The sequence below is a fragment of the Pseudoliparis swirei genome, chromosome 16 (assembly GCF_029220125.1).
Source record: "Pseudoliparis swirei isolate HS2019 ecotype Mariana Trench chromosome 16, NWPU_hadal_v1, whole genome shotgun sequence".
In the NCBI taxonomy this organism is placed as follows: domain Eukaryota; kingdom Metazoa; phylum Chordata; class Actinopteri; order Perciformes; family Liparidae; genus Pseudoliparis; species Pseudoliparis swirei.
The window spans coordinates 8564705-8591775 of NC_079403.1; the positions used below are offsets into that span (position 1 = coordinate 8564705).

Below are 27071 nucleotides of genomic sequence, written 5' to 3' on the forward strand. Positions count from 1 at the left end.
TTACTCCGGGCCTTCCTGGCTGCCAGAAGCCTCACTCAGCATCTCTGCCTCCCTGTAACTCAGTCTCGTACTTGATGCTGCCAGCAGAAGGAGAAGGACACATTTAACTCCAGTTTAGAATGATGTCATTGAAGATACTGCAGTCGAAATTCAAGCGATGATATTGTTCTTCGTCTTGGGTTCGATCTGCTATCTGATTGGATATTTGATCAGTGATCGAGCCGTCATGGGTGACGGCTAAGGTCTTGTTTGGATGTGTTATGCATACATGTGATAGATTAGCTCACTACCCCAAGGCAGAGTGTTCAGTTCATCTCTGGGGGAAAGGGAGAAAAAAAGCTGTTGAACTGCGTGTGACATTTCCTGTTGTGTTGTGACTGCGTTTGCTCGGAGGGTTCAAACTTTCCCCGACTTAGATCCCGGGACAGGTATCTGCGAGGGCACAGACAACACTGTTGGCTCTCTCTCCCCATGTAGCTCGCGTCTTTTTTTTGCCGACTTAAACCCATCCAGACAGGGCGGGTCTTAATAACAGAGGGAAGAAAAAGGTTTGATCAAAGTGATTGGTCCTTCACTCTTGTAACAAAGATGAAAGATGGTATTTTTATTGCACGCCAGTAACGGTGTAACGCTGAACTAATTGGTCTTGATCTGCCAATCACCCCAGGGGATGCAAATGGATACTCTTCCACTTTGGCTCCTTGGGGCCTTTTACGCTAGTGCGTCAAGTTGGAAGGAAAACGGAGTCAAATAGATAAATTAGCCTTAAATGAGCCAGCCTTGTGGTTTTCCTGGAGAATCCCTTGCTGTCTTCTCCAGCCCACGAAACCAGTTGCTGCATGTGCTAGACAGCTCCTGACACAAGACATTATGTTGACTTGTTTGAGATCACGTTGTGGAGTTCAGAGCAGCATTACTTGTTTTGATGGGATTTCTTAATAAGAATAAGTCAAATACCATGTGCTCATCCCATAAGACATTCGTTAGCGTGATGTATTTGTTGTGTGAAATATTCCTGAAAATACAGTTTTTTAACTGAATTAATAGTTCCCGAGTTGTCTAGCTGTACAGTGTACATATATTGCAGATACAGAAGCAACATAATAGAATAAAAATGCTCTTTTTCTTTTTTTACTATTTAAAAAAAAATATTGTAGTTGTTTTTAGTTGCTTCTTCGATGTGACCATGTTCTACTTTTCATTTGTCATGTTCCCTGAATCACTGTTTTGGACTGTTGCAGACAAAACAAGACTCTCAGAACTTTTTTTCAATTTATTTTATGAATTAATTTTTTAGACTTATAATTAGCTGCAGACTGTAATGAGCCGTAACGGCATCTGATCATGCACCAACCGAAGTTCATTCCAATGGTTTCTGTTTCAGCAGGATCGTCCTCACACACGTATACTCGAGGAAGCGTTACTCTGCAGCTCAACAAAGAACTGGACAATATTAGAAATCAGAGGACTAAATTGGGTAAGTATTTGCATTATGCAGGACTGATATAGTTCCTCTAAAGAAATATATGCCAAGAAGTAAGCTTTTTACATATTGCTGACAGGCAGCTTTCTCCCCCCGTCTGCCTTAATTTTTTAATTTGGGCATGGACCAGAACTGCTTGATAATTTCCCATCCATTTTAGGATATTATAAATGAGGCCTGAGTCTTTTGGGGAGCAGGGGGGGGGGGGGGGAGAGCACAAAGGCACTTAGGATATTGGACAAGATGCAAACTTTATATTGTAGCAAGCCTTTTAGTGATGTCATTAATTTAGAAGGATGGTGCATATAAAGTGCACTTGGCAAACTTCTCGGGGAGGCAGGGTGGGTGCACTTTGAGAATAAGGAGGACTAACGAGGTTGGAAATAGAGAAAGGAAGTCAATATGGCAAGGACTAGGGAGCAGTCAGATCCACATTGTGGGGTACTGTGATGTCCATCATAGAAGATATAGTGCATGTGATCTACAAGCTGTCAGCAGTGTCAACAAACATGACTGACGAGCTGTTGAAATACGAGGAAGATGGAAGATATAAACTTGAAATGTATCATCTGGCTTCGAAGAACACACAGACAAACATACACACACACACACACACACTAATTAAAGAGGAAGAGCATAATTCTTTTCCAGGTTATGAAATGTATATTACCTGCGGGGGATGGTTGCGATGAGAGGTGAGATTGTGTTTTGCTACACACACTCACGATATGTTTTACCAAACCAAGCTGTACAAAACAAAGCCAGAGGGCTTGAGGTTTCATTATTTATCTTTGACGAGCATATTAATTAACCAGTAGCTGAAAGTGGTTTGTTTCTCTGAATCTTGCCGTTACAGAGTTGGTTCTACATATCTTTCTTGAGACTAATAACCTCACATGTTTGCACTCATTTCCACTCAGAGAGAAGAAAGAAAGCATCGGGTTGGGAGAAGAACTTGTTGTATCCCATAGTGATGCTGATCCTGCTCGCAGGCACGGTGAGTACTGTGACTGACCTATCATTAAGCCCAAACTGTTTACTCATGGCGTACACAGCCTGGCTGGTGGCCATTGGGACTAACACCCTGTACCTCAAATCCTATCCTGGGTGTGGAAACTACTTTTGTTTAATAGCTGTTTAAGACAATGCTAAATAGCCACCATTTTCAATAGATTATAGTGTGGGAATCCGTTTTCTGCTTTCTTCATGGCACGTGCATCAAACATCCCCACATTGTTCAGGTTTTGAGTGGCTTAACGCGGGAGCATCACAAGGCGGTTATTACGCATTACCATACTTGCCTCGCACCAAGGACACCACAATTCAATTATGTCATGATGCCGGATACTCTGAGGATTTGATCAATGTTTTAAAATTATGCCGTGTGTAAACAAATCTTTGTCTTCCTCTCTGTCTGCAGACAATCTCAGTTCTTATGGTGGCATTTAATATCCTCTACCTTCTGGTGGATGAGACTGCCATGCCCAAAGGATCCACGGTAAGCCTACTGTAACCTCACATAAGTACGTTTTCACTCCCCACACACACACGCCCAGAGTGTAAACTGCAGGAGAGCTTGCCTATCAGACCTGGCGGGGGACATAAATCAAATTCCGGATATGCTCAGATGCTTGTTGGAAGAAAAGGCCCGACCAGATGTTAATCAGGCTTGAACCTTGTGCCAATGGTTTTGTTTTGGGAGCTCATTGAAAGTCATTTCACAGCACTGTGCAGATTCAATGAGCTCGCTCCGTGTCTCAAGTCCACAGTGGGTGAACAGGCTGCTTTTCCTCCCTCCTGCGAAGGTGAAGGGCTCTGACTGCGAGGAAGCGTCACTGAGTGTGGAATGGCTCTTCGAGATCTTCATCTCCGCCTCACATGCAATGTGTTTTAAGCTCTCCTTATCTCATCTCATCTGCAGCGGCAGAGAGGCGTGCGTGCATGTGCTTGTACGTGTGTGCGTCTGTGGTTGCATTCTTGTCTGAGGGGGCAACAAAATGTATCCTATTTCTCCCTCATTTAATTTTGCGTCTCGCGGGCAACTGACAGAGCTGCCCTCGACATTCCAATTATTTTATTGAACAGAGATGTTTTCTTTGGCATGACGCATCACAGAAAATCCCCCAAATTACACTTGTCATGCAGCTTGAAGCTGTCTTCCCTGAATGTGTGGCCTCACTAAATGGTTTATACGTTTGTTGAGCTGGACGGATGCCACACCTCCGATGATCTCACAGCACTACGAGCGTCGTGGGGGGGGGGGGGGGAGTCTCGTCCTCCGAAAGAATCGATACAGATATGATATCCATCTATCCACCCCGTTAACCCTGCCCTCCAGCTCTCGAACTGTCTGCCTCTGTAGCACAGAAACTCCCTCGTAGTTACCCGCACACTGTCTAGAAGGAGATAAGGAGAGAGGAGAGAAAGTGACATAAAGAAGGAGAGACAGCGGCTGGTTTGAGGTCTGAAGAGTCTGTCAGAGTAAAGAGACTGTGGGAAAGTCAAATGAGGCCCCCATGCGCTGATTGTTGTAGGGGGGGGGGGGGGGGGCGAGCACAATGGAAGTGCCCTGTCAATGTTTGTCTTCCCTTCCTACTAAGCATCCCGCCATAGTCCTTAGCATTCTGAGCAGTGCCCCAATTGGCTTTACAGAGCAGAGGGTGGAGGTGGAGAAGGATGATCAGGAGCTAGGAAGAGAGAAAGAGAGCAGGGAGGAGAAACAGGTAGATGGAGATGAGGAGGAGGAGGAGGAGGAACTGGAGCTGTAAAGGACAGTGCGTTTTACAGCTTGATGAACGAGCACTAAGAAGGACCAATAAAACTGTTATTGCAGGCCCTCCTCTTCGGGAGCCACAACACTTGATGCTATATTTTGTGAAATGGACAATTAGCTGCCCCTGGACTCACGAGCGTTGCCCTTCTCTGAACACACACACACATGCTTCAAAGCACCTGTGACAAGCTCACCTAACCTACAGCTTCATATGAAAATAAATGGAGAAATATCCGCCCACCATAAACACAATCTATGGCCATGATGCTGTTAGGTTCACACCCAGCTGAGCTCTGGGAAAAGGTTCAATTCCACAAAATCATCCCACCTTTTTGACTAATTATAGAAAACCAATCGCTAAAAAAAGGATTTTCTTTACTAAATGGACCGCAGTGAGAGTAAATGCACCTCTGGGACTACTGTTGTACCACTCTTTGGCAGAAATCCACCGCTACATCGTAAAAAAAGTTTGAAAGAATGATTTTCATGGCAAGATGAAGTGAGAAGAAATTTGTGAAAATACTATGGCCAGGAGAATATATAGCACAACATCGCCATTTCATCAATGTGCACACAATGCTGTACGAGAACCCAAAACACAATGGGCATGCCACAGAGGGACACAGATGTGTGACTACCATGCAGTATCTAGGCCTGTGAAGGACTCACGATAAAGGCAGAGGCCACACAATAATCCAGATTTGTCAGCTGTCTGCTTCGTTTGACAACAAATAGCCTCATCGATAAATAAATCAACATTCCACATTGTAGAATGTGTTGTTGACACGATCTAATTCAGAGAATCTGAAGGTGAGACTGTAAATAGTAAAGATTGATGGCTACTTGCATTAACCTCCAGCATCTTCATTAGCGTGTGGAGACGGACTCAGTTTAGAACCTATGCATTTCTGTTGGGTGATTCAGAACTCTGTACCTGAAGTAAATGGCAGCTACATGTATTATATTTATACATATTTCTTGTATTACTTTTTTTATGACTACTTTTTTCTCCTAGATGTTAGATGATATCCCGGGGAATTATCTGGTGTGCAAGAGGATGAGGGTATGAAGGGTTAGGTCGTTAGAAAGACTTATGACGATGTGAAAGGCAGCAAATGAAGGGAACAGACGTATATTATAATACTAAATCTAATAACATTGGAGAAAGATGCTACTGACATTACTGCAGACCCACCTGAGGTCAAATGGTCACGACGCGAGGCACACACACACACACACACACACACACACACACTGACCACCACGCCACTGCGCAGGTTTTGTGAGGCGTTAATCTTGCTACAAATGCGTCAGCTGAAAGAACCGTCGCAGGCAGCACGGACAAATCTACCAGCCCCACACACACACACACAAATGCACACACACAAACGCACACACACAAACGCACACTCTATCACCCTCCCTGCTCGTGGAATAAAAAGAAGTACGAGTTGAAAGGAGGCGTATTGTGTGAGCTAGCTGCCCTAAGCGCGGGCATACACGCATATTGCGAGCGCACACACAATCTTAATGCATGCCCACCCTCCCTCCATTAATAAATTACATCAGATGCCGTCTGCTAATTCCCCGTGTAAGAGGGAGAGCACTGCAGCATGGCTCTGCAGTAAGCTCGGGGATGACAGTTGCATTAAAAGGCCTGAAACAACCTGCCAGGCTTTCCTTTTGGTTACTTCAGGCTCTTTTACAAAACAACGTGTGTAAAGAAGGAATTAATGAATATAAATAGTAACCTAAAAGGCTAAATCCAGGAGCAGACTCTTGCAAGAATAGTAAATCATGTATATAAGCACATTGATGTCATGCGTTATTATTATTATATCACAAGGTGCTGTATTAGAATTGCATTGCTATAGAAATAACGTGCATATTGAATGTATCCAGCTATGTAGACAGGATAGAGGATAGCATGGTAATATTTTAGTTTATTAAGCGTTTGTCAAAAATACTGCACAGTTGTAATCATATTATTTATATAACATAAGTATTGATGATTATCGACAAGATCCCCCCCAAAAAATCCAATATACCGATTTGAGGAACCTTTCAAACTTGGATCTGTGATTTTTGTTTAGTTTTTTTTGTCTGAAAGTGAGCCGCCTGCGGTCATGGAGCATCGTACTGTAGGTGCCCCCATCACACGGATCCCTTGGAGCATCAACCCCAGTGCCAAGATTGACAAAAGCAAATATTTATGGTTTGACTACACAGATGCTTGGTATGTGCAGCATATGTAGATGTGCCTCTTTCCTGCTCCGGTTTCAAAAGGCCTTTAGGTGTTAGTGGAGGGGGGGGGGGTTACGGCTACGGCGAGTGTTTGCCAAAGTATTTATTTAGTTGTTTTTGTGTTTTTGGCGTGTGTTCAGCCTGCACACTCTTCTTACCGTAAGCAAAGTGCCGTTTTTGTTTGAACACCTGTTCACATATTGTGCGATCGACAGTGATTTGAAAGGAGCCTCTTTCATCTTGTTCCATTCATTACTTAGCCAATTCAATTCTGTCCTCAAGTGGGGAAATTCTTCACGCACCACATACTTACTTTGCAGGATTTCTGTAATTGCATGTGTGTGCAACTGCCTGCTCTGCCGTCGTTTCCTATTTTCTGTTTGTTTATTCTTCTCCCGCGATGTGTTTATTTATGATTGGCGTCTGAGGGCCCTGAATAACCCAGTCCTTCTGTCTGTGTCTTCATCTTCCAGGACCGAGGCATTGGGAACACCTCTCTGTCCACATTTGGCTTGGCTCAGGCGGTGCTGGAGATCATCCTCATGTTGTATCCTTTAAGTGACCCCCCCTATTGTTCGCGGCCAGAGTAGCATGCTCCATGGCCAAGAGCAACATTGTCCGGCCAGCTTTGTTTACCCAGCACATAGTTCAGCCGGACACCTTCCGGAAGACGCGTTGTGCCGTTTCGTCACCTTTTATCGTAGCTGAAAAGGTGCAGACTGGGAATACTTAAAAGGCGACTTGCTACCAGCAGAGAAGTGTTGTTGCTCCTTGATTGATTTGCTCACCAGCTACTTGATGGTGTCCTCTGTCGTTGGCTTCTACAGCCTGCGAGTCTTTGAGGGACTCACTCCCAGGAACGATGACACAACCATGACAACGGTAAAGATGGGATGGAGGGACGGGGTGCGGGCTGAAGTGGGGGCAAGGGTGCCGAGATTGCTCCTATGGTGCTGCTGTGTTTGGGACCCCCCTGTGTTTCATCTATTTCCTCTTTTTTTCCCCCTTCCTCTCTGAACTCTTACTGCTCACTAACGTTTTCCTCCGGGCCCCCTCAATGGCTTTAGTTGATCTGTCCAATATTTGTTTGTGTGTTGCGCAAACACTGGCAAAGTGCAAGCCCCTTTCTTGTACATCACAGGGAGAGTTGGGGTTTTTTGGGGTTGGGGAGGGGGGGGTCTACTCTGTTTGGCACCTATTCACTTGGTAATGAGTTTGGGAGTGGTGATGCTTGTTAACTATCCATGACGCTCCAGTGAAAGGGCTTGAAAGGACAACAGAGAGAACCTGGTAATGAGCAACTTCAGAGGTTCTAATTGCACACTATGTGGAACCAATTTAACATCAAGTGATGTGTGGCCACGTCACAGCTGAAGCTGTGTGTGCAGCGGGGGGGGGGGGGCTCATCCCTCACGTCTCACGACTGTACGTCATGTATGCTTGAGCCTTCTTAAGTTTGATTATGTGTGGATTTTGTAGATCATTGGTTGCTGTGTCTCCATTCTGGTCCTGAGTTCAGCCCTGCCAGTGATGTCCAGAACTCTCGGTGAGTACAGCTGTGTGTGTGTGTGTGTGTGTGTGTGCTAAATTCCCAATTTGCATAAAGCCTACGTGTACAGATCAAATATTTGTCGAACATTTTGTTGCTATCTTTATACAGAGCCAGGTTATCTCTTTCTCTGTTTTAAGTCTTTATATTAATCTAAGATAACCAGCTGCTGGCTGTCTTCAAATTCAGTGAAAAGACTCAAGAGCGGAATCGATCTTCTCATCTCATTCTTCTGAATCCGTTATTTCACAAATTATTAAATTATTTCCTAAAGAGACATGTCGGTTGAACTGATTTGTCGACGATGTCATAACAACCAGAAGGAGTAAATGCCCCCCCCCCCACACACACACAAACGGCAGACCATTAAGGTTAGCAAGTGGAATTCTCCTATAGTTTCCCACAGTGACATTAGAAAAGAGTGCAGGGTGACGGGGTAAAAATGACGAGGGCAGCACCACCACAATGGCACTAATAAACATGCAGAGCACAGCTGTTCAAATAGTGTGTGTGTGTGTGTGTGTGTGTGTGTGTGTGTGTGTGTGTGTGTGTGTGTGTGTGTGTGTGTGTGTGTGTGTGTGTGTGTGTGTGTGTGTGTGTGTGTGTGTGTGTGTGTGTGTGTGTGTGTGTGTGTGTGTGTCAGTCATACAGTGACTCATTGGGAGCTTTAGAAAATATCAACAGGTTCTGCTTTGTGACGCTGAATAGATTAAAAGGAATAAATGCACGAGACCGAGTTGGAGGAGAAAAGGCCTCCGAGCTTAAGAAAGGGGGAAAAAAAGACGTGCAGAAGTGAGACGTTAAGAGACAAAAAGTGTTTTGAGCTGATGGTTTTTGAGCTGTCTAAGATGAGGTGTGGGAAATCTGCTCTGTATAAGAGAAACACAAAAAGTGTGCCAAAAACACAGTCTCCTCACAATACTGGTTGTTTGGAAACTACAAATGAAAAAGTTGTTTACGTTTTATTTATTTTTGTTGAGCAGTTGGTTCACACCTTATCACGTAGTTTCTGCATGTTGGTCATCGTGGAGTTTGATTTACATTTGAAGAAACTTCATCTCACCTCGAGTGCAGACTGAGGGAGCTTTGCATTCGATAGAATAGATGTTTTTGTAATGGACTGCTGCCATAAATTAGCGTTGCACGGGTTCCCTCGACAAAACGCCAATGGGTATTTTTTCTTTGGATTATTGCAGAAAATAAGCTTTGCATTGATTGTAAATGCAATTGATTAGAAGTATAAAAGCGAGACGGCGAGCCGAGAAGTGTTTCCGCGACACGTAGAGACAGAAATAACATGCTGTTGTGTAGATACGATCAATAACAGACGTTTAGTTTTATAAAAGAACAAAGACGTCTTTAAGAAAAGAACCTGACATTACTTCTGCTGTACAGGGGGGCGGGCGGAGATTTTTTTTTTCCAACTCAAAATTGTCTGCGAGCCATATGCCGTCACCGGAAGAGCCATATTTGGCTCGCGAGCCATAGGTTCCCGACCCCTGCTCTATGGCGTAGAACAAAACGTTAAATATCTTAAGCTTCTGTTGACCGCAGACCTTATTTCGAGAATCTGACCAAAAACCCACTCAGACAAACGATTGACTTTGAGCGGAGGGAACAGATGTGCAAAAAAGTAAAGTCGTCCTCATTCCTGCAGCACTCTGTAGCGATGAATGAAATTACAATGAAAAAACAAAGCCACACTGTGAAAGGGGTCACTCGAAGTGACGAGCCTACCGCTCCCCTCCAGCTCTGCAGTGACTTTCAGATCTTTATGGAGCTGTCCGGCTTCAGTTCTCTCTCTCCGCTCTCGTCGTATCGTTTTAGCAACAAACAAAAACACACAACCTGTGCAGTAACACGAAAAAGAATCGGCATGCCGAGTGTAAATATTGTTATAATCCTCTCACTAATGTGTATCTGTGGTCGCAACAGACGGAATCAAATGTGTCATTTCCAGGGGGAGAATCTGCCAGTAGCATCGCATTTTAAGATTATTAGATTAGATCAGAAAGCTTTATTAATCCACAGTGGGGAGACTCGTTCGCCTCAAAGATTCAGAAAGACAACAATACACACTGTCCAGTGCACAACAGACAGACGCATTACAAGCAACAAACAACAGAAAATGCCTTTCTTATAAAACATGACCGACATCAGAAAAATAATCCTGCTTCCTTGATGCATGCCGAGCTGCATGCTAATGTCTCGAACGACGCTCCCCCTGACATTTCAGATGCCAAGCGTCTTTTTTACCCCCCTCGTAAATTCTCTCAAATTACCAAACCGAGATCAAAACCTTTGGCATTACAGAGGGCTGTAGCATCGACGAGGGTCTCCATCGTCTCTTCGCAGGCAATTCTGTTAAAGGTCCTCGATGCTCGCAAACTGCTTACTGCGGCTGTAAATACATCTCTCTAGACACGGTAATCGATTGGCCAATCTAATTGACGACGGAGGCTGTGAAGATGCGACGGGAGAACGAGGACATATAAAGACTTGTGCTATGACATCTACATCTTATTTCTGCATGCAGATGACCGAAATTGAAACTGGTTGTGGTGCATAGATGTAACATATACACTACCGTTCAAAAGTTTGGGATCACCCAGACAATTTCGTGTCTTCCATGAAAAATCACACTTTTATTCATCAAATGAATATAAAATATCGTCAAGACATTGACAAGGTTAGAAATAATGATTAATATTTGAAGTATTAATTTTGTTCTACAAACTTCAAGCTCAAAGGAAGGCCAGTTGTATCGCTTATATCACCAGCATAACTGTTTTCAGCTGTGCTAACATAATTGCACGGGTTTTCTAATCAGATATTAGTCTTCTAAGGCGATTAGCAAACACAATGTACCATTAGAACACTGGAGTGATAGTTGATGGAAATGGGCCTCTATACACCTATGGAGATATTTCATTAGAAACCAGACGTTTCCACCTAGAATAGTCATTTACCACATTAACAATGTAGAGAGTGTATTTCTGATTGATTTAATGTTATCTTCATTGAAAAAACAGTGCTTTTCTTTGAAAAATAAAGTCATTTCTAAGTGATCCCAAACTTTTGAACGGTAGTGTATATGTACACATCTTGTAGTTCTCGGGAGTTTTTCCAGATCCGATGCGAGGTCCTGGGACAGGGATGTCGTATGCGTACAGATCGTAAAGCCCTCCGAGGCTAATGAGTAATTTGCGATATTGAGCTATATAAAATAAACTGAATTTAATTGAATTTAATCAGCTTATCGGAAGCTTAATTATGTACACCACTTTATTATTGGATGGCACAGCTGGCTTGGCCTTGTGGTGGAGTGCAAGAACACCCGGATTGGCAGGCCAAAATGAATAAGCAGGAAAACAATAGGGTGTTGATGGCTTTCCAGGCAGCGGGCAATCAGCTGTGACAGACGGCTTGAAATTGGTCTCGTGGTGCGGAGCTACAGGAAGACGAGCCGCTCCTTCACCTCCGTCTGAAGGTCCTGGGAGAGGGAGGAAGTGTACCTGCTGCTACACTGAGTCACCCATCATTTCATAGTACACAGGGAACAGTCCGGACTTGTTAACCAAGACGCGTGATCAAAATAAGCATAAAGTTTGTAGCTCAGTGGTTGTTTGTGTGAGCCCGAGTGGATCTGTTTCGATCCCATTTTTGAGATACACCAACTTTAGTAATGTTTTCATGGCTAAAAAAACATAAGAACATACCTGATAATATCAGGTGTGTATGTATTAATTTAGGAGTAATCTCTATTCTCCGGTTGAAATCGGTCAGATATTGTGCAACCCATCACCTCCCTGGAAACATGAGTCAGTGGCCTCTGCCTCTACCTGAGAATACAGGTGACTACTGGAGACTCGGGAGTGGCTCTCTCTTTTATTTGCTACACCTTGTTTTCACCAAACAACTACAAACAGCCTTTTTATATGAAACAATATTTCAATGAATATCAAAAATACAGTCTGTTACCTCAATGTTCACGCAGTTTATTATTTGTTTTAATTCTTTTTTTCACGCCGAGAGAGAGAGACGCATTCCAATCGGTCTTAGCTGAAGACGGAACCGACATTCTGAATGTGTGCCACGTTCTGCTTGGAGGAATTTAGCTCATGAACATCTAGTGCAGGGGAAACGTGATTGTTGGTGACCACATCTCTTCTATATTTGGACTCAACACAACCGAAATAGTAATTGGGGGGCGGGTGTATGGTCTTGGTTGGGTCCATCACAGAAAACTAAATGAGTGTCGACTTTTCCAACCCAGTTGTTTGACTTTCTTCTCTGTCCTCCACAGGTATCACCAGGTTTGATCTCCTGGGAGACTTCGGGAGATTTAATTGGCTGGGAAACTTTTACATTGTCCTTTCATACAACCTGCTGTTTGCGGTCGTGACAACACTCTGTCTAGTGCGAAAATTCACCTCGGCAGTACGGGAAGAGCTTCTCAAGGCCTTGGGTAAATTGATCTGTTTATTTTTCATGTGTCCTGAGGGTTTCTCACCAGCATCTTTAAAAAAATAAAAAAAAATACGATAAGGAAATAAAGCCAGACTGCGCCACATACTCTTTCATTGTCTTGCAAACAATCCTGTCTTTGATAGGCTGGATGTTCTGTAGAATACAAAGCAATCTATTTCATTAAACACTTTGATAACTCGACTTCATCCCATGACGGTTACGTCTGAAACACTGGCGGGACCGTCCTTCTTTGCAGCTTTGGAGGGACAACGTGTCTATTTCTGTCTTTTTTCTTCTTTTCTTTTCTCAACGGCACAACCTTGAGTGACAAAATGGAGGGAATTGCAGCTCGATCCAATGATCTGCGGGACTGACACATGACAGGGGATGGGGCGAGTCTCAAAGGCTTGTGGTGACAGACCCTGGGCGTTTGATACACAGGGTGGGATAGGGTTAGAAAATGTCAAACGGAGGCACTGAGGGGAGACAAAAAGCAAATCAATACCTCTGTCTAAGTGAAAGTCTGAGGCTTTTTAATGAGATTTCTCTCCCTTATCTCTCCCTGTCCAGGTTTGGATAAATTGCAACTGTCAAACACCCCCACGGACCCTGAATCTGGAAAGCTCTCGGCCAACGGGCATCAGAAAACTCTGTGAACGGGACGATAGATCAACACACATACACACCCGAGCACAGCCTAAGGGACATTTCGACAGTACTGCCTGGCTTACTGAAAGGTAAAAGGGATTGGAAGAAACTTAGTGAACCCAGGCAATGTCTGACGGATGCTGCAATTGGAGGCTGAGAGCAATTTAGCTTCGTGACATTCCTTCCTCTGCGTCTCGGGTGGAAGCTGGGACAGAGCCAGGGATGAGACTGAGGAGTGAATTAGACTGGCATCACTGCAGTGACCTTGATGTTGACCTCAACCGCAACTGTGACTTTAAACCACCATCTCTTGCTTCAGGGCGCCCCTCCCCCTCCCTCCCCGTCCCCAGCATTGCTACCTGTTTTTCTTCTACAACCTCCTCGCCGCTGCACTAGAGGTAAAGCAGGTCAAACAATGTCTTTTTTTCGACATCTAACTAAAAGGCAAAGGTTTTTTTTTAATTATCACCATGCTCCTCCTCTGCAATAGTATAGTAAATAGACCCCCGCGATCCAATGAGAGTAATGTTTCAGTCGGTATGTACATGGTAATTGGCGTCGGTGACACATGGAGCATTTACAGTTGATGGTCTCTAATCTTTGGTCTTTGGTTGTTATGTGAACTGAGGCGGGCATGATAAGCAGTCAATTTGTCTTTTTTTTGTTCTGTTCAAGCTTAAAATGTGAAAATAACTCAATGTGCTCTGTGAGGCATGACATAAGTCAGTTATTCACTCATCACCTCCGATATATGAAACTGCACGGCATCAATAGGATCCACAGGATATGCATTGGCACCGTCGTCATCGATGGGCCTCATCCGTCTTTTTATTTGGCTTTACTGAAGTGCGCTTTAACTTTATTGATGATGTCATGATTGGTATGAGGTAGGGTTAGAACTTATTTTAGGTGCTCTAGATTCAACTTGAGCTACTCTACGAATAGAAAACTATGGAGGTTGCATCCACTTCAGTTCCAACGGGCAGAATGCTTTAGTTCATTGGAGTTGAGCCTGTGGTTGTATTTCCTAGAATTTTATAACGCCAATGTATAATTTTTTTTTCAAAAACGTCATCACATTTCATCACAAAATATTTTAAATTCACAGGGCACAGAAAACATTTGTCAAATAGTTTGTCATTTTTGTAAATGTTGTAGTTACTTGTACATATTATATTGTGTTTCATACTTTTGCATTATTTGGATGTAAATATTAGGCTCCTGTTGAGCCCATTGAGGGTCTGACTCACTCAGCAAGCTGTATTTTGTTGTACATATTTTTGTATAAACACCTAAATCGAATCAACAGTCTTCACATACAGAATGCATGAGTGAGAATGTGGGTGACTCGGTGACTCAGGCCTAATTTACATGTAGTTTATCGCTGCGAACTCTTCTGAACCGTTACGTTCTCTGTCTCCAACACCACCTTAAATGCCTTATACGACTCTCATCTCGCAGGCTTCGTGTTAAGGTTGTTTCTTGTTCCGTGTTGTTTGTCGATGTGCGCGTACCGATGTGTACCAGTACATGGTTTGTCTCTCAGACAGTTCCACTGTGATCCCCTGTACGCCACCAAGATTCTAGTCTCAAGCCAGCTAGATATTATGTACACATCACTTTTTTTTGGTCTTGAATGTTTTCACAGTAGCTCTTTCGAAGTGAGAAGCTACATTTTGAGACTCATTCATTACCCATACGGCTAGAGTAGGATTGAGTGATCCGTGATGTTGTCTCTCTGGCGTTATAGATGTCATGTGTTTTCATGGTGACTAAAGTGACATGACTATGACAAAAGAAAAGGCATGAAGGAAAATTTCCATTTATTTATGTATGTATATATATATGTATGTGTATATATGTGTTTATTCATATATGTATATATGTGTAAATGTATATAGATACATATATTATAAATATATATATGTATATATATATGTGTGTATATATATGCATATATTATAAATATGTGTATATATGTGCATTTGAAACATTTGTTTCTGAGGGCGGGGAATGTTCTACATCTAAGCTGACTCCCATTGTTTTTTGCGATGTTAGAAAGACTGGATTTAAAGAAAACTCAGTTCTGAAACCCCTGGTGAAGCCACCTCCTCCAATCAGCAAATTGAACTGAGAATGTTACCAAAAAGATAAGGGTAAAGGTAGATGTTCTAGTGTGTTGTGTGCCATTTCATTGGATAGTCTGAATAATTAACATGAGCCAAAGTGATACGGCAAAGCAAAACGGATGATACTATAAATTAGCAAAATATCATTTAAAATGTTAGATACATTTTTATAAAATATTGTATGACTTGATCTGGATGGGCTGCATAAACTACACGGCGTGAGTTGGATTTTTTCCACTTGTGGTTGTGCATCCATCCACGTTGGTAACAGTGAAGTGTCACCGCCCTCATAGAACGTTGCATACAGAACTGGGAGACATTTTCTATTCAAGAGATTTTTTGGTTGCCTTTACAGTTCATCTCGTCATCTCTGTTGTGTGTCGGGTTTCAAAGGTTGAGAGTTGGCCTGTAAGTGAAGCAGCTGTTTGTCTGTATGTCAGTTGGTCGCTGCACGTCATTTTTGGTACATGTTTTGTGAACGTCTTCTTTTTTTACGATTTCTCAGTTTGCTAAATGTACGTTTGGTTATTTTTTTGATGTCTGTGTTTGCAAATAAACGTAGGAAAAAAATGCTTTAATGAACATCTTTTCATTCATCCTCGTAAACCCCCTGGACATCAATACAGATGAGTGCACGGAGTAGTTTGTCATTTTGGGAAATACATTTATTCAGTTTTGCTGCCAAGCGTCTGATGAGTGAATTTAAAGTCGAAAAATCCACAAAGAAATAGTTACAGTAACGTATCCAAAACTATTGGCAATATTCCTTTAATCCCATCATTCTCTGTAAAATGACAGTTTATTCCTTAGAATAAAAAGGTACTCTGAGGTTATACAGAAGAGGCCATCTTAAACTAAATGTGTCCCCGGTTAGATTAGATTAGTTTTTTGTGGTAGACGGATCTGCACAGGGGACAGGAAGGCCTGCTCTGAATAGAAAAGGCCTCAAAGGCCTCCAGACAGAGCTCGTGGAAGAGGTGGGAGCAGGACAGCAGCGCGGTGCGTCTGCGTTGCTGATGGCTGGATGGACCGCCTCCAGGTGGGAGGCTGAGGCTGCACAATGCAGTCAGGCAGATGGGGCAGTCCCACACGCCTCTCTGGACCACCTGTTGGCGTTGGAAAGTTAGACTACCTGAAGAATATTCACGGCCAGACAACCGCACACTGCGAGCTAAATTTGGTTCCTTGATGATTGGAAGTGGAAATAACACGTTATCGTCGCCACTGTCATAAAGAACTGAACAAAATCTGCGAGGAACTCCCCCGGCGGGTTTGATCAGACGAGGCAGATAAGGTGTTTATCAGCGATCCTTATAAAAACAAAGAAACACACGCACAGCTCCGCCAATGATTAACCAGAGACGGCTTCCTGTTTTTAGGGGGCCGACATACCCGGCCGTTAAATGTTTCATAACGAGCCGCGCTCGGTTTTTATAGAGTTTGCACCCGTGAAAAAAGGTGCATGGTATGTGTTGAAAGTTCATTCGCCGTTTGATACTCCGTGTCAAGGCTGAGCCACACACACACACACACGCCTTGTGCTCAACCTTTTCACACCAGATAAAGAAGAAGAAGAAGAAGGAAGAAACAAATAAGAAGAAAAAGGACATATTCTTTGCACACACCCAGCTCCCTCCCTGTGGAAAATGGTCCTGGCTGCAAGGAAAGCCAACAATGGAGCCTCGCGGAACATCGTGATGTCTTTTCAACCTCTCCGCAGCAGTCGAGGCGATGAAAGGCCTGCCGTGCATCATCAGACTGGGTCATGTTTTTTGTAAACACGGTGGATTATTAGCCTACCCACTGCCATTCATTTGATGAAGTCACTTTCAGAGAGGCGTACTTTCTATACAGCAGCTGTGATGCCGTTGTCCCATTGCAGGCGTTAACATGCCGAGGGGAACGGCTTGTTTCGTGATGGAAGCGGCTTCTGCCTCCTGACCTGGCTTTGTATCCGGTCCCAGTCCCTCTCCTCAGGTTCGGAGACGTGCTTTCTCTCCAGCTGCCGGAACACTCGCCTGCTCGATGACAGCGAGCGGTTGATATCGGTCAGAAAAGCCTCCGTGTCGGTGCGACAGTATCGGACGAAGCTGTCGTTCAACTCCTGCAGCTTATTAGAAGGAGAGAAGAAGAACAAAAGGAGAACGTTAGTGGCACAAAGGAGGCACGTTTCATTCAGATACACAATGGAGTCGTGTTTTCGGCGAAGGCTGATTGTTTGTATTGTCGTGTCTGAGGCATGCTGACAGGGTGCAGTTGTGGAACAGCCAGATCAATACAGTCACATCTCCCACTAACACAGAGAATGAATGGAAACCAGTTGAAAAAAAGAAGGGAAGACGGTGCTGGGAAACGGGAAGCTTTTTCCATCCCTACACAATCATGTTCTCTCTCCCATCTTGGACACAGTGTTTGGACGCATTACTAAAACTAATGAACTACTGAACGTTACAAATGGCGTCTTACTAATCTCTGACTTCTATAATCATTGTAATTATTTCTAATAACTTAAACAAATGCTGCCGCATTTCTGGACCAGTTTAGCCAGAGCACAGGGTCCTTATTTCCCCCCATAATGTTATCCCTGGCTGAGTGAAGGAGGCTTTGAAATAATAATTAGACATTCAGGTTGGGAAAATAATTTGAAAACATAATTAAACAAGTGCCCGGTCTTCTCAAATTGACTGACTTTATAGATTTCTTTCCATTGTCTGTCCTCCCATAAGTCATCTGGCATCTCCCATTTACAGCAGCTGTTGCTAGGCAACAATTAATGACTGCCTATGCATATCCAAAACATATTCAATAGTCAAATATTATAATAAATTGTATGAATAGGCTATTTATATACAGTACACGATCCAACAGAACTATGCAATTCATCAATTGACATAAATGTCGACATATAACGTAAGTAACAACATCTTCACAATAAATAACTAGAACGGGCACTCGGTAGAGCGCATACCTTCGCATATCACAAGATTGGGCATTGAATTATGAACATTTGGGCATTAGTTGCATGCCAATTGGATAGAAATTGACCTTTGAGTCTAATCAAATGGTCCCCGGATAATAACCATCACCAAATTTCATGCGATTCAAGAAGATGTTGACCTGTTCATGACCTTTGACCTTGACCTTTGACCCGATCGATCCCAAAATCTAATCAAATGGTCCCCGGATAATAAACAATCATCCCACCAAATTTCATGCGATTCAATACTTTTGACCTGTTCTGCGATGACCTTGACCTTGACCTTTGACCCGATCGATCCCAAAATCTAATCAACTGGTCCCCGGATAATAAACAATCATCCCACCAAATTTCATGCGATTCGGTTCAATACTTTTTGAGTTTTGCGAATAACACGCATACAAATAAATAAATACACGGCGATCAAAACATAACCTCCGGCATTTTCAATGCGAAGGTAATAACCAAAACATCTCTTCTACAACACTTATGGAAGATCATGAGATGTGAGTGAAAGCTCTGGAAAAGACAATTTGACCATATACGATCAAATATACAGATTTGTAGGGCTGCAAATAATGGATCATTAACAGTCCATCACTAATTTGTTTTTCTATTAGAATTTCATACAAAAACACCCATAGTCAATATTCAGTGAACTATCACAGGAGACAAAGAAAAGCAACAAGATTCTCTCAATTAAAAAAGCTGAAACTAGACACTATTTGGCTTTTTTGGGAACATTTTAGTGAAATGGTTACCAAAATTGCCGACTATCATTTTCTGTCGTGACAGAGTGGCGTTGGCCTCGGCACCTGCTTCCGCACATGCCCTCGTTTTTCGGCCCGTGACACACCTCCACACACACAAACGCGCACAAAGCCGATCATCGTGACATACGAATTGCTTTACAGCCCGGCTTGTATCGCTAATTAAACCACGGTTGACCATTTGGATGGAGGGTTTTATGAGCCTGGCGGACTTTCCGACAGCGAAGGCAAACAGTACAGATGTGGTGAACTTTGCCTCGCTCTACAGGAGATGTGGAAGAGGAGCGCAGAGGCGTTATCTCACGGCAATCCATCTCGATGTCGGCCGTGTCCCCCCTTAATGTGTGGACTCAGGGTCTGGTCAGCTGATAAGATTTCTGAAACTGGTCCCGAGTTTTTGTTATTCTCCCCCACCAGGAACACCTGTGGCTTGGTGGTACAAAGATGCTTTATGGCCTCCTGCTATCACAGGGGAAACTGAAAGAATGGGTTTCTCCGTCTCACACAGGTTCCAGCCCGGCACCAACACGTCTGTTTGCACTACAGTCAGCTAAGCAAATAAGTCTTCCCCGCTGAAAATCAAGTCGATCAGACCTGTCAGAGCTGCGTTGCTCAGCTCACAGCCCTTGAAGATCATCCTCAGTGTGACAAAAGATATGAGACGATCTCATGACCACCCACAACCACGGAATCACACACCGTGAGTGTAAAGTGGCAGCCGCGGCGATGACTCCATCCTCAGCATGCGGACCAGGACACGGCCTAATGCGTTAGAGCGCAGTTCATGGGCCCAGTAAAGGCTGAGTCTTTGTTTACGGGACGTGTCGAGGCGCGGTTTATAGGCGAGATGAGAGAGGCTGACGGGGGGGATGGGGAGGACACTCCGACCCTTGCAACACATTACGAGTGCGGCCTTCGCACATTTGTCACTCGTGCTTAATCGGCCTGTTTGAAGTGCACTCTGCACGATGACAACGCCACATTGAAATGAAGAGGGCCTTGAAGACATTGGACATAGATTGCATGAGCTATGACAATGTTTCGGTTATTAGATGGATATTAATGAGAGATTACTCTGCATCCCTGAAGAACTGATGTTTGATAAGAAGAAAAAAAGATAATGGGTGACCTCTGGTCATCCGAGGCCTCAAATGGGGGAGGTTCACTAGGTGGCAATGTTCCCTTTTCCTGAGAGCCACCCTGAAGGTAACAAACTTATCCGCTGGTTGATCTTGAGGCCATTTTTCTTTTAAATCCCTTCATCAAGTCCAATCGTTGCATGATTTAGAGCTTTGTGAGTGGACTAGAGAAGAAAGCCAAAATGACAATCTGCGTCAGGTATCCAAACATCCTGGTCAACCTCACCTCTTCACCCTTTCCCATCCAACGCGGTAACAAAGCTACACACACACACACACACACACACACACACACACACACACACACACACACACACACACACCAGACATATAGATAGATGAAGGAAACCCAGAACCCAAACATGCACAGGAGACGTGGAGCTTTTGTGTTGACCCTGGAATGTCCAGACTGTTTGACTAAAACACAAAACTCTCTCCTCGTTAGTGGACAATCAGTGTATGATTCACAAAGCATCAAAGCATCTTGAGAGGGTGAGAGCAGGTGAAGGTGTGTCTGTGTGTCTGCAGGTGAGCAGGGGGGGGGGGGGTCGGTGAGTCTCTGAGACCCTCAAGACTTGCTGTCCGTCGCAGGCTTTGTGTGACTAACCAAACAGTCTCAAAATGTCAGAGTGAAATGGGAAAGACCTCTGGGAGGCCGATGCTAGGCAATGAGAGCGTATTTATGTTAGGAGGCGATACAAAGAAGCATGATTGATCTATAAGACCCCGTTGTTATCGCCGCAGATTTGAAGTCGAAACTCACCTTTGCCTCAAAGTATTTCCGTCGCAGCTGTTTGTCTTTTGGCCCGATGGAGTTTCTCAATTTTCTGTATCTTTTCCGAGCGAGGTAGCCTCGCCAGCATGCTTGAATTCTAAACACACACACGAATGTTAGAAAGTCAAGCGAAGCAGAAATTCGAAGATCACTTTTTTTTATCGATTGCTATGACTATGTGACGCTATTAGCTTCTCGGTAGGCCAATTAAATGTAGAGAAATTTTATAATTTATCATATCTAAAACCTCAACCAAGCTATAATAGCAAAATACACATAGCACAAAAAGACAACAAACATCACTTTATGTGCAACTACAATACGAGCAATTTGATTATGCCTTCATGTTTTAATGTAAAGCAGATTCACTTTATTCATACTACAATGCGCCGTATACATTCTTTATTTAAGCATCAGCCAAATTATTATTACTTATTATCATTATTACTATACATTATGTCATGTTTAAAGCATATTTTTATATTAGAGGATAATTTTTCCTCCGGCACAATTTTTTTTGTTTTGTCTCAGTCTATTGGTGAGATTGTGTGATACATTGTTATTATGCATTATTGTGAATCTGTCCCATACAATTATTGAAACGGTACTTAATGCATTTCTTTTTCACGTTTAGTGCATGCACCTGGTGGCACACTGGTGTCTGAAGAGGCGAGCTGCATCATGGATCACCCGGGCCTCATACGGCTCCTTCCTGCACATTGGGCAGCACCTCCTCCCAGAAAACCTCTCAAAGGCTCGCAGACATGCTCTGTGGAAAACATGAGAACATGACAGCAACACCTAAAAAGAAAAAAAGTGACATAAGTTATTTAGTGTATCTGAAATGAAAATTGTATCATGCATGCAATTTCATAGGTTGACTGACTATATGGTTTGAAATGTCTCCAGAGGATGCTGCCGAACGTGTCGTGGGTTTTTTCGGGGTTTTCGAGTGCTTACGGAAAAAGCTCTCATACAGAATACAGTCTGTGCACATGCTGTATGTGTATTTGAGCCTTAAGCCATGCTAGATGTGTGTATTCATGCACGTATGAGAATGTGTGTATCTGCATTTAAGTGGTATTTGCTGAGAGGACAGAGGGAGTCAGCAGGACCCCCAGTGGGCCGGCTGGGACCTGGACTATAGTCTTTTCTACCTGTGAGTGGGATTCTTTTATGGTCTGAAAGGAGACAGCCACAGCGATTGGGCTTGGCACACAAACCAGTTTACTCCGATCTCTGGAGGGCAGGGGGAGGCATATTGATTTCCCATTGTTTTGGCCTGACCAACACACTCCATCTCCAGTGAAAGGGCCCCCTGCAGTGTACAATTTCCAGGAGCTCCACAAGCTATTAGACCACAGAGAAATGTCACTTTTCACAACGCTTTAAGGCCACAAGCTACAGTTTATAGACACAATATAGAAAGGGAATAAAAATGTAAGAGAGCGCAGAGTACCATAAATATTTTAACTCTAGTCCTATTAAAGGAGAAACTTTGACTTGTAATAAAACAATATGAGCTGGATCGAGATGTGTGGACGGTAGAAGTCCACATGCTGACTCAGAATAAATGCTGCTGTAAGCACTTTCAATCGTCATATTAATGCCTCAATGCAAGACTGTGGCACAACAACAAAAAACGCATCGTTAGAATATGAAGGTTTGAATGGAAAATGCCAAATCAACAAAGATTCTCTCTTGTCACTTTCCCTTGTTAGCAGGCTCTAATTAACTACCCCCTGAGTCGAACTAATATTTACACGCGCATCTATGGCAACTGTGCTTTGTGAGGCCACCTATTCTAGTCTCACATTCTTGAGGAGATTGGCATCTTAAAAGGGGATCGGAAAGGTGTAAAGGACTGAATGACCCTCACAGTAACACACTGATTGCTACATCATCACGTCACAGTTGAGTTCCAAGGCAGTATGGGTAAATTTGTACAGTTGTCTACACAGATTAGGACAGAGAGGAACTGCAGGGGGGAAGTGGTGGTTGGGGGTGGCTTTGTGTGCGTGTCCATGTGTGTGTACGGAGGTTTCCCTGAGGACAGACGGAACATTGAAAACATGCAACAATAAAAAAAACAAATAAGACAAAAGAGCTTTCTCACAGTATTAACAGTAGCATCTGTGTTGGGGGGGAAATACCTGAGGCTGAAGGCAGAACTCCTCTCTGCAGATGACACAGGGCTGTGCCGAGTCCCCCTGCTGAACAGACCTCGCCTTGACCCGAGCCCACTCGTCCTCCGTCAGTTTCCCCGCAGGAGAGGCCACCAAACCCAACTTCTGAGCTAGAATACGGAGAAAAAATACTGGTTTAGACAAATCACAAGAAATACTGTCTTCTACAATTCCCAGAGTGTTGATTTTACCTAATGTTAAAGGGGGTGGAGCAGAATCCAGCACATGTTCTCTCTCTTCTTGCTGATCTTGAGTCTGCTGACCCCTTTCCTCCACTCTTTTTCTGGGCGCTTTCCTTTGACCTCTCAGAAAAGGGTCAGAGAGGGGGAAATTTGGATGTAGCAAGTTGCGTGTGATGTGGTCTTGAAAGGCAACCGAGGTGAGCACCAACCGGCTGCTAGCTTTAGGTGTCAAACCCTGTGAAATATAATACACATATCCGTCAGTGCATTTATATGAAGTGCTGCAAAGTATTTATCTGAGACGAGGAATAGCAATAAATACAGCGAGATGCATTCTGAACCACTCTGTCTAGACACAATAATGGCAAAATGCAGGAATAAATCACTGCAAGGCCAAATGGAAAACGGTATAATTGAAAAAGATACGCAGCAACGAGTGCGTCAAATAAATTACTTTTTAAAACGGATACCGAGCGGCGGTCGGAAACTCTGACATCATTTAACTCTGGAATTAAAAAGTGCGTTGGCTGTTTTCAACATAGACGGAACCGTCTGGAGTTCACTTCCCGCAGGAGTTTAATATCTCCTTCAGCTCGCAGGTGCAACTCGGACAACGGGGCAACTTCTCAAGACAAAGTCGGACAAAGTCTCAAGACTGCGCGTGCGCATTAGAAGACACCCCGACGATACATCTGCCACAGTTTTACATTTTTATGAACGATATCAGTCCAAACCTTCCGCATTGCCATCCTATCAACACAGTGTTGAAACGGTTGCCAGGTAACCAGTCCAGACCCTCCTCCTCCTCCCCACGTGGAGCCTCGTTGGTGCCTCTTATTGGCTGAGCTGAGACCTCTGGGTCAGCTGACTATTGTTTAAGAATTAAAAACACCATGCATTTAATAGTTCATTACATGCATATTTAAGAGTATCATTTGTTTTTGTATTTAAAACGTATTTTTTAAACCTAATTATTCTATTTATTCCAAAATTTAAATTGTAGTAGAATGTGACTATAAGTACATTTACTTTGCCTACTTTTTTTTTTTTTTTTATGTAAACAAATTAGATACAACAATACATTTATATTTTAATGGGTTACAAGTTTGTTAAGCCACAAAGAAAATACATCAGTAATATACCTAACATACTCATACATTAACCAAAGTAAAATCTCAAACAAGAAAACTATATATATTTTGTCTTACTTTATTTTAGTACTTTTCTCCTCTAACAACTACAATTCAGAGAGGAATACTGAAGGTTTATTTGTGTACTCCACATCATTGACAGCAAGTTGCATTGTAGATTAATAAATTTTATTGAATTTGCTGTAATTTTACTGTAGCAAGATATAGTCTGCCACTACTAATAGTTTTACATTTGCAACGTTTTTTATGTCTATCCACTTCCATCACCATGCAAAGACAATTTTGCTCTTTAAAAACGATGTGCTGTGTCTCAATCTCACTAATGATTATTTTATTGTCAGGGAGTTGTCGGGGAATAGTTGGAACCTGACCAAAGGAGGTCTGTGTCTATAGGTGACTCACCAAGCTGTCGTCAGAGTAGGCGGTGAACAAAGCTAAGCTGCTCATACCTGTGCTGTGAGCTAAGGGATCCCTCCCAGGTCACCCTCACATGGAAAACCATACACACAAACAAACAGTTCACACCGTCTCTTTTTGTGAGCCTGATGAAAAGTTTGCTTTATTTCTCACACACAACGCGGGTGTGTGTGTGACTTTAAAAAAATGCTTTGCAGCCTTGATTGACTTTGATGTGTTCAGTCGGAATTGGTGAAAACAGATGGCCGAGGAGAGGTCTAGCGGTGAGGCCTGTCAATCCAGGGACTCCTCTAAGAAAACAAAGTGAAGACATGGCTCTGGAAGAGGAGGAAACCCCTGAGCTTCTCAAGAGGCTGCTGCATTCTTGAGATTAGGGCAAGAAAAACGCAGACCACTGCTGTTAATGCCCCAGACAAAGGCGTGGAACAATTTATTAGTTAAGAATTCAAGCTCAGAGCTCAATCAAAGGCCCGCCGTCCACAATGCCAGACTTTGGGCTTTGGTTTGTTGTTTTAAGTAAATAATCATGCTTAAAAGATATGGCAAAGATGGGGCTCAAGTCCCCCATAAAGCCTGCATTCTTCCAACTGTCATCAGAATGGATTTCTGTGTGCGCTTTTATTTTCAACAGGTACATTGTTTGTCTTTTTCTTCATGAATACCATTTTAAAGAGCTTTTTATTTAACTTTCTTCCCCCTGGACCTCTTTACCTGATCTGTGGTATTTTTGAAAAGACAACTCAGCTTGACGTGCAAAGAGATGATGACTTAAGCGAAAGGTAAAAAAAAAAGAAAAAAAGAAGAAAAGAAAAAAGCGCCATAGCAACTGCCTTACAAGTTTGCACCGACAAGACATTGAAAAAGGAAAAGTCAGTTCTTCAGAGCTCATGCATAATGCTGTGGTGCTCAGTGAGATAGAGCTGCACGACTTTAAACTAAATCATCGTTGGCACCTGTAGAAAAATATGCAAGACTAACATGATGGTAATCAATATACAAGCGTAAAATAAAGCATCCAGCGAACACTTTCATGATAGGCCTACTGAGTCAGTTCAGACTCATAAAACGACTCTGTGTCCATAAATCACACACTGTGATATAGTGCATTGTTGTCAAATTAGTAATTGCTGTGAGATATAGATGAGAAAGGGCAGCCCGTAATGTCTAATTAACAATTATGTCAGCCAGTGAGATGACCAGGAGACCAATCACTTTGATAGGAGACAGTGGATGGGGACAGAAATCTAATTATTTTATGACTTGACCCATAATGCTTCCTTAACATGACTTTAATCACTCCATGGTGGATAGGAGTCCCCAGTGGCTACCTGGGAGGGAACCAGTCAGTGGAGGACAGCGATGCTTTACTATTTGCTGGTATCTCCTGCGTCATTGCTGAGTAAGTAAGCTATAAAAGAACACAGCCATCATTACAGCCGTTTGGTTGCTTTTTAGAGAGATGAAGCTCCTAATGATTAGACGTGTCCTTTGTAAATGAAATACAAATCACCCCGGGCTTTTGGTTTTACTTCATTTCCTAAGTGCTATATTACCTCATACTTGGACCTAACAATGGATTTCCTATAAATCTGCGGCTAGTTGAAATGATGAAGGGGCTCACATATCACAAAATGTGCCAGTGCTTATTAGCACTTGAGAAGTTATTGATCGGGCATTTTGATTAATATCCGCCGGGGGGCTACGGTGGCATTCAGAGGCCCTTGGAGGCCTGCGATGAAACTGGCGGGGACTTCTCGCTCTCACTTACCTCCAGTTTGTGCTGACTGCCAGCCTGAGCTCTGGCAAGACGACAGCCACTGCAGCGCCTCGATGCCAGGAGGAACAGGAACTCACTCTATGTTTCCCAATTTTTCACCATTATTTAGACATAGAGAAAACAGGAGAATGGCTTTTGAAGGTTTACTCGTTGGATATATTGAAGGCCTATGTGTATGGGTCAGCACCAGAGTTGGAAAACTGTTAAATAATGAACAATGTTGAGCGTACGGTCCAACATCACATGGATCCTGGGCTGGATTGTGTGCGATGCATTTTCAGTTATGACATTGTTCACATAGCTACTGCCGATTATAATGATAACAAAGGCAGATTTACCACTTGTGATGAATGGTCCTTTTTGAAACAATGGGGCCTGGATTTCAGACAGAATCTGGCCAA

General features: G+C 43.2%; 2 protein-coding genes across 3 annotated transcripts in view; one reads left to right on the forward strand and one right to left on the reverse strand.

Annotated features, from left to right (window-relative positions):
• The window catches only part of lmbr1 (limb development membrane protein 1), a 35116-nt gene extending 19247 nt beyond the window's left edge, over positions 1-15869 (forward strand). Inside the window, exons 10-17 of one of the 2 annotated variants that reach the window (XM_056433984.1) lie at positions 1388-1477; positions 2404-2480; positions 2904-2981; positions 6974-7047; positions 7292-7382; positions 7980-8046; positions 12356-12517; positions 13090-15869. In XM_056433984.1, the coding sequence (XP_056289959.1) occupies positions 1388-1477; positions 2404-2480; positions 2904-2981; positions 6974-7047; positions 7292-7382; positions 7980-8046; positions 12356-12517; positions 13090-13175 (725 nt within the window). In that variant the 3' untranslated portion in view covers positions 13176-15869. Of the gene's footprint in view, positions 1-1384; positions 1478-2403; positions 2481-2903; positions 2982-6973; positions 7048-7291; positions 7383-7979; positions 8047-12355; positions 12518-13089 lie in introns of both variants that reach the window. The other variant, XM_056433983.1, reaches the window with a different exon arrangement.
• Positions 1-24074, reverse strand: rnf32 (ring finger protein 32). The gene is made up of 8 exons (XM_056433986.1): positions 24060-24074; positions 23335-23560; positions 23111-23253; positions 21601-21758; positions 20946-21054; positions 17239-17406; positions 16175-16402; positions 1-84 (listed from the first exon to the last, which is right to left on the reverse strand). Exons 1-8 carry the CDS (start codon positions 24072-24074, stop codon positions 1-3), a joined length of 1131 nt encoding a protein of 376 aa, XP_056289961.1.
• Positions 24075-27071: the final 2997 nt, after the last annotated feature.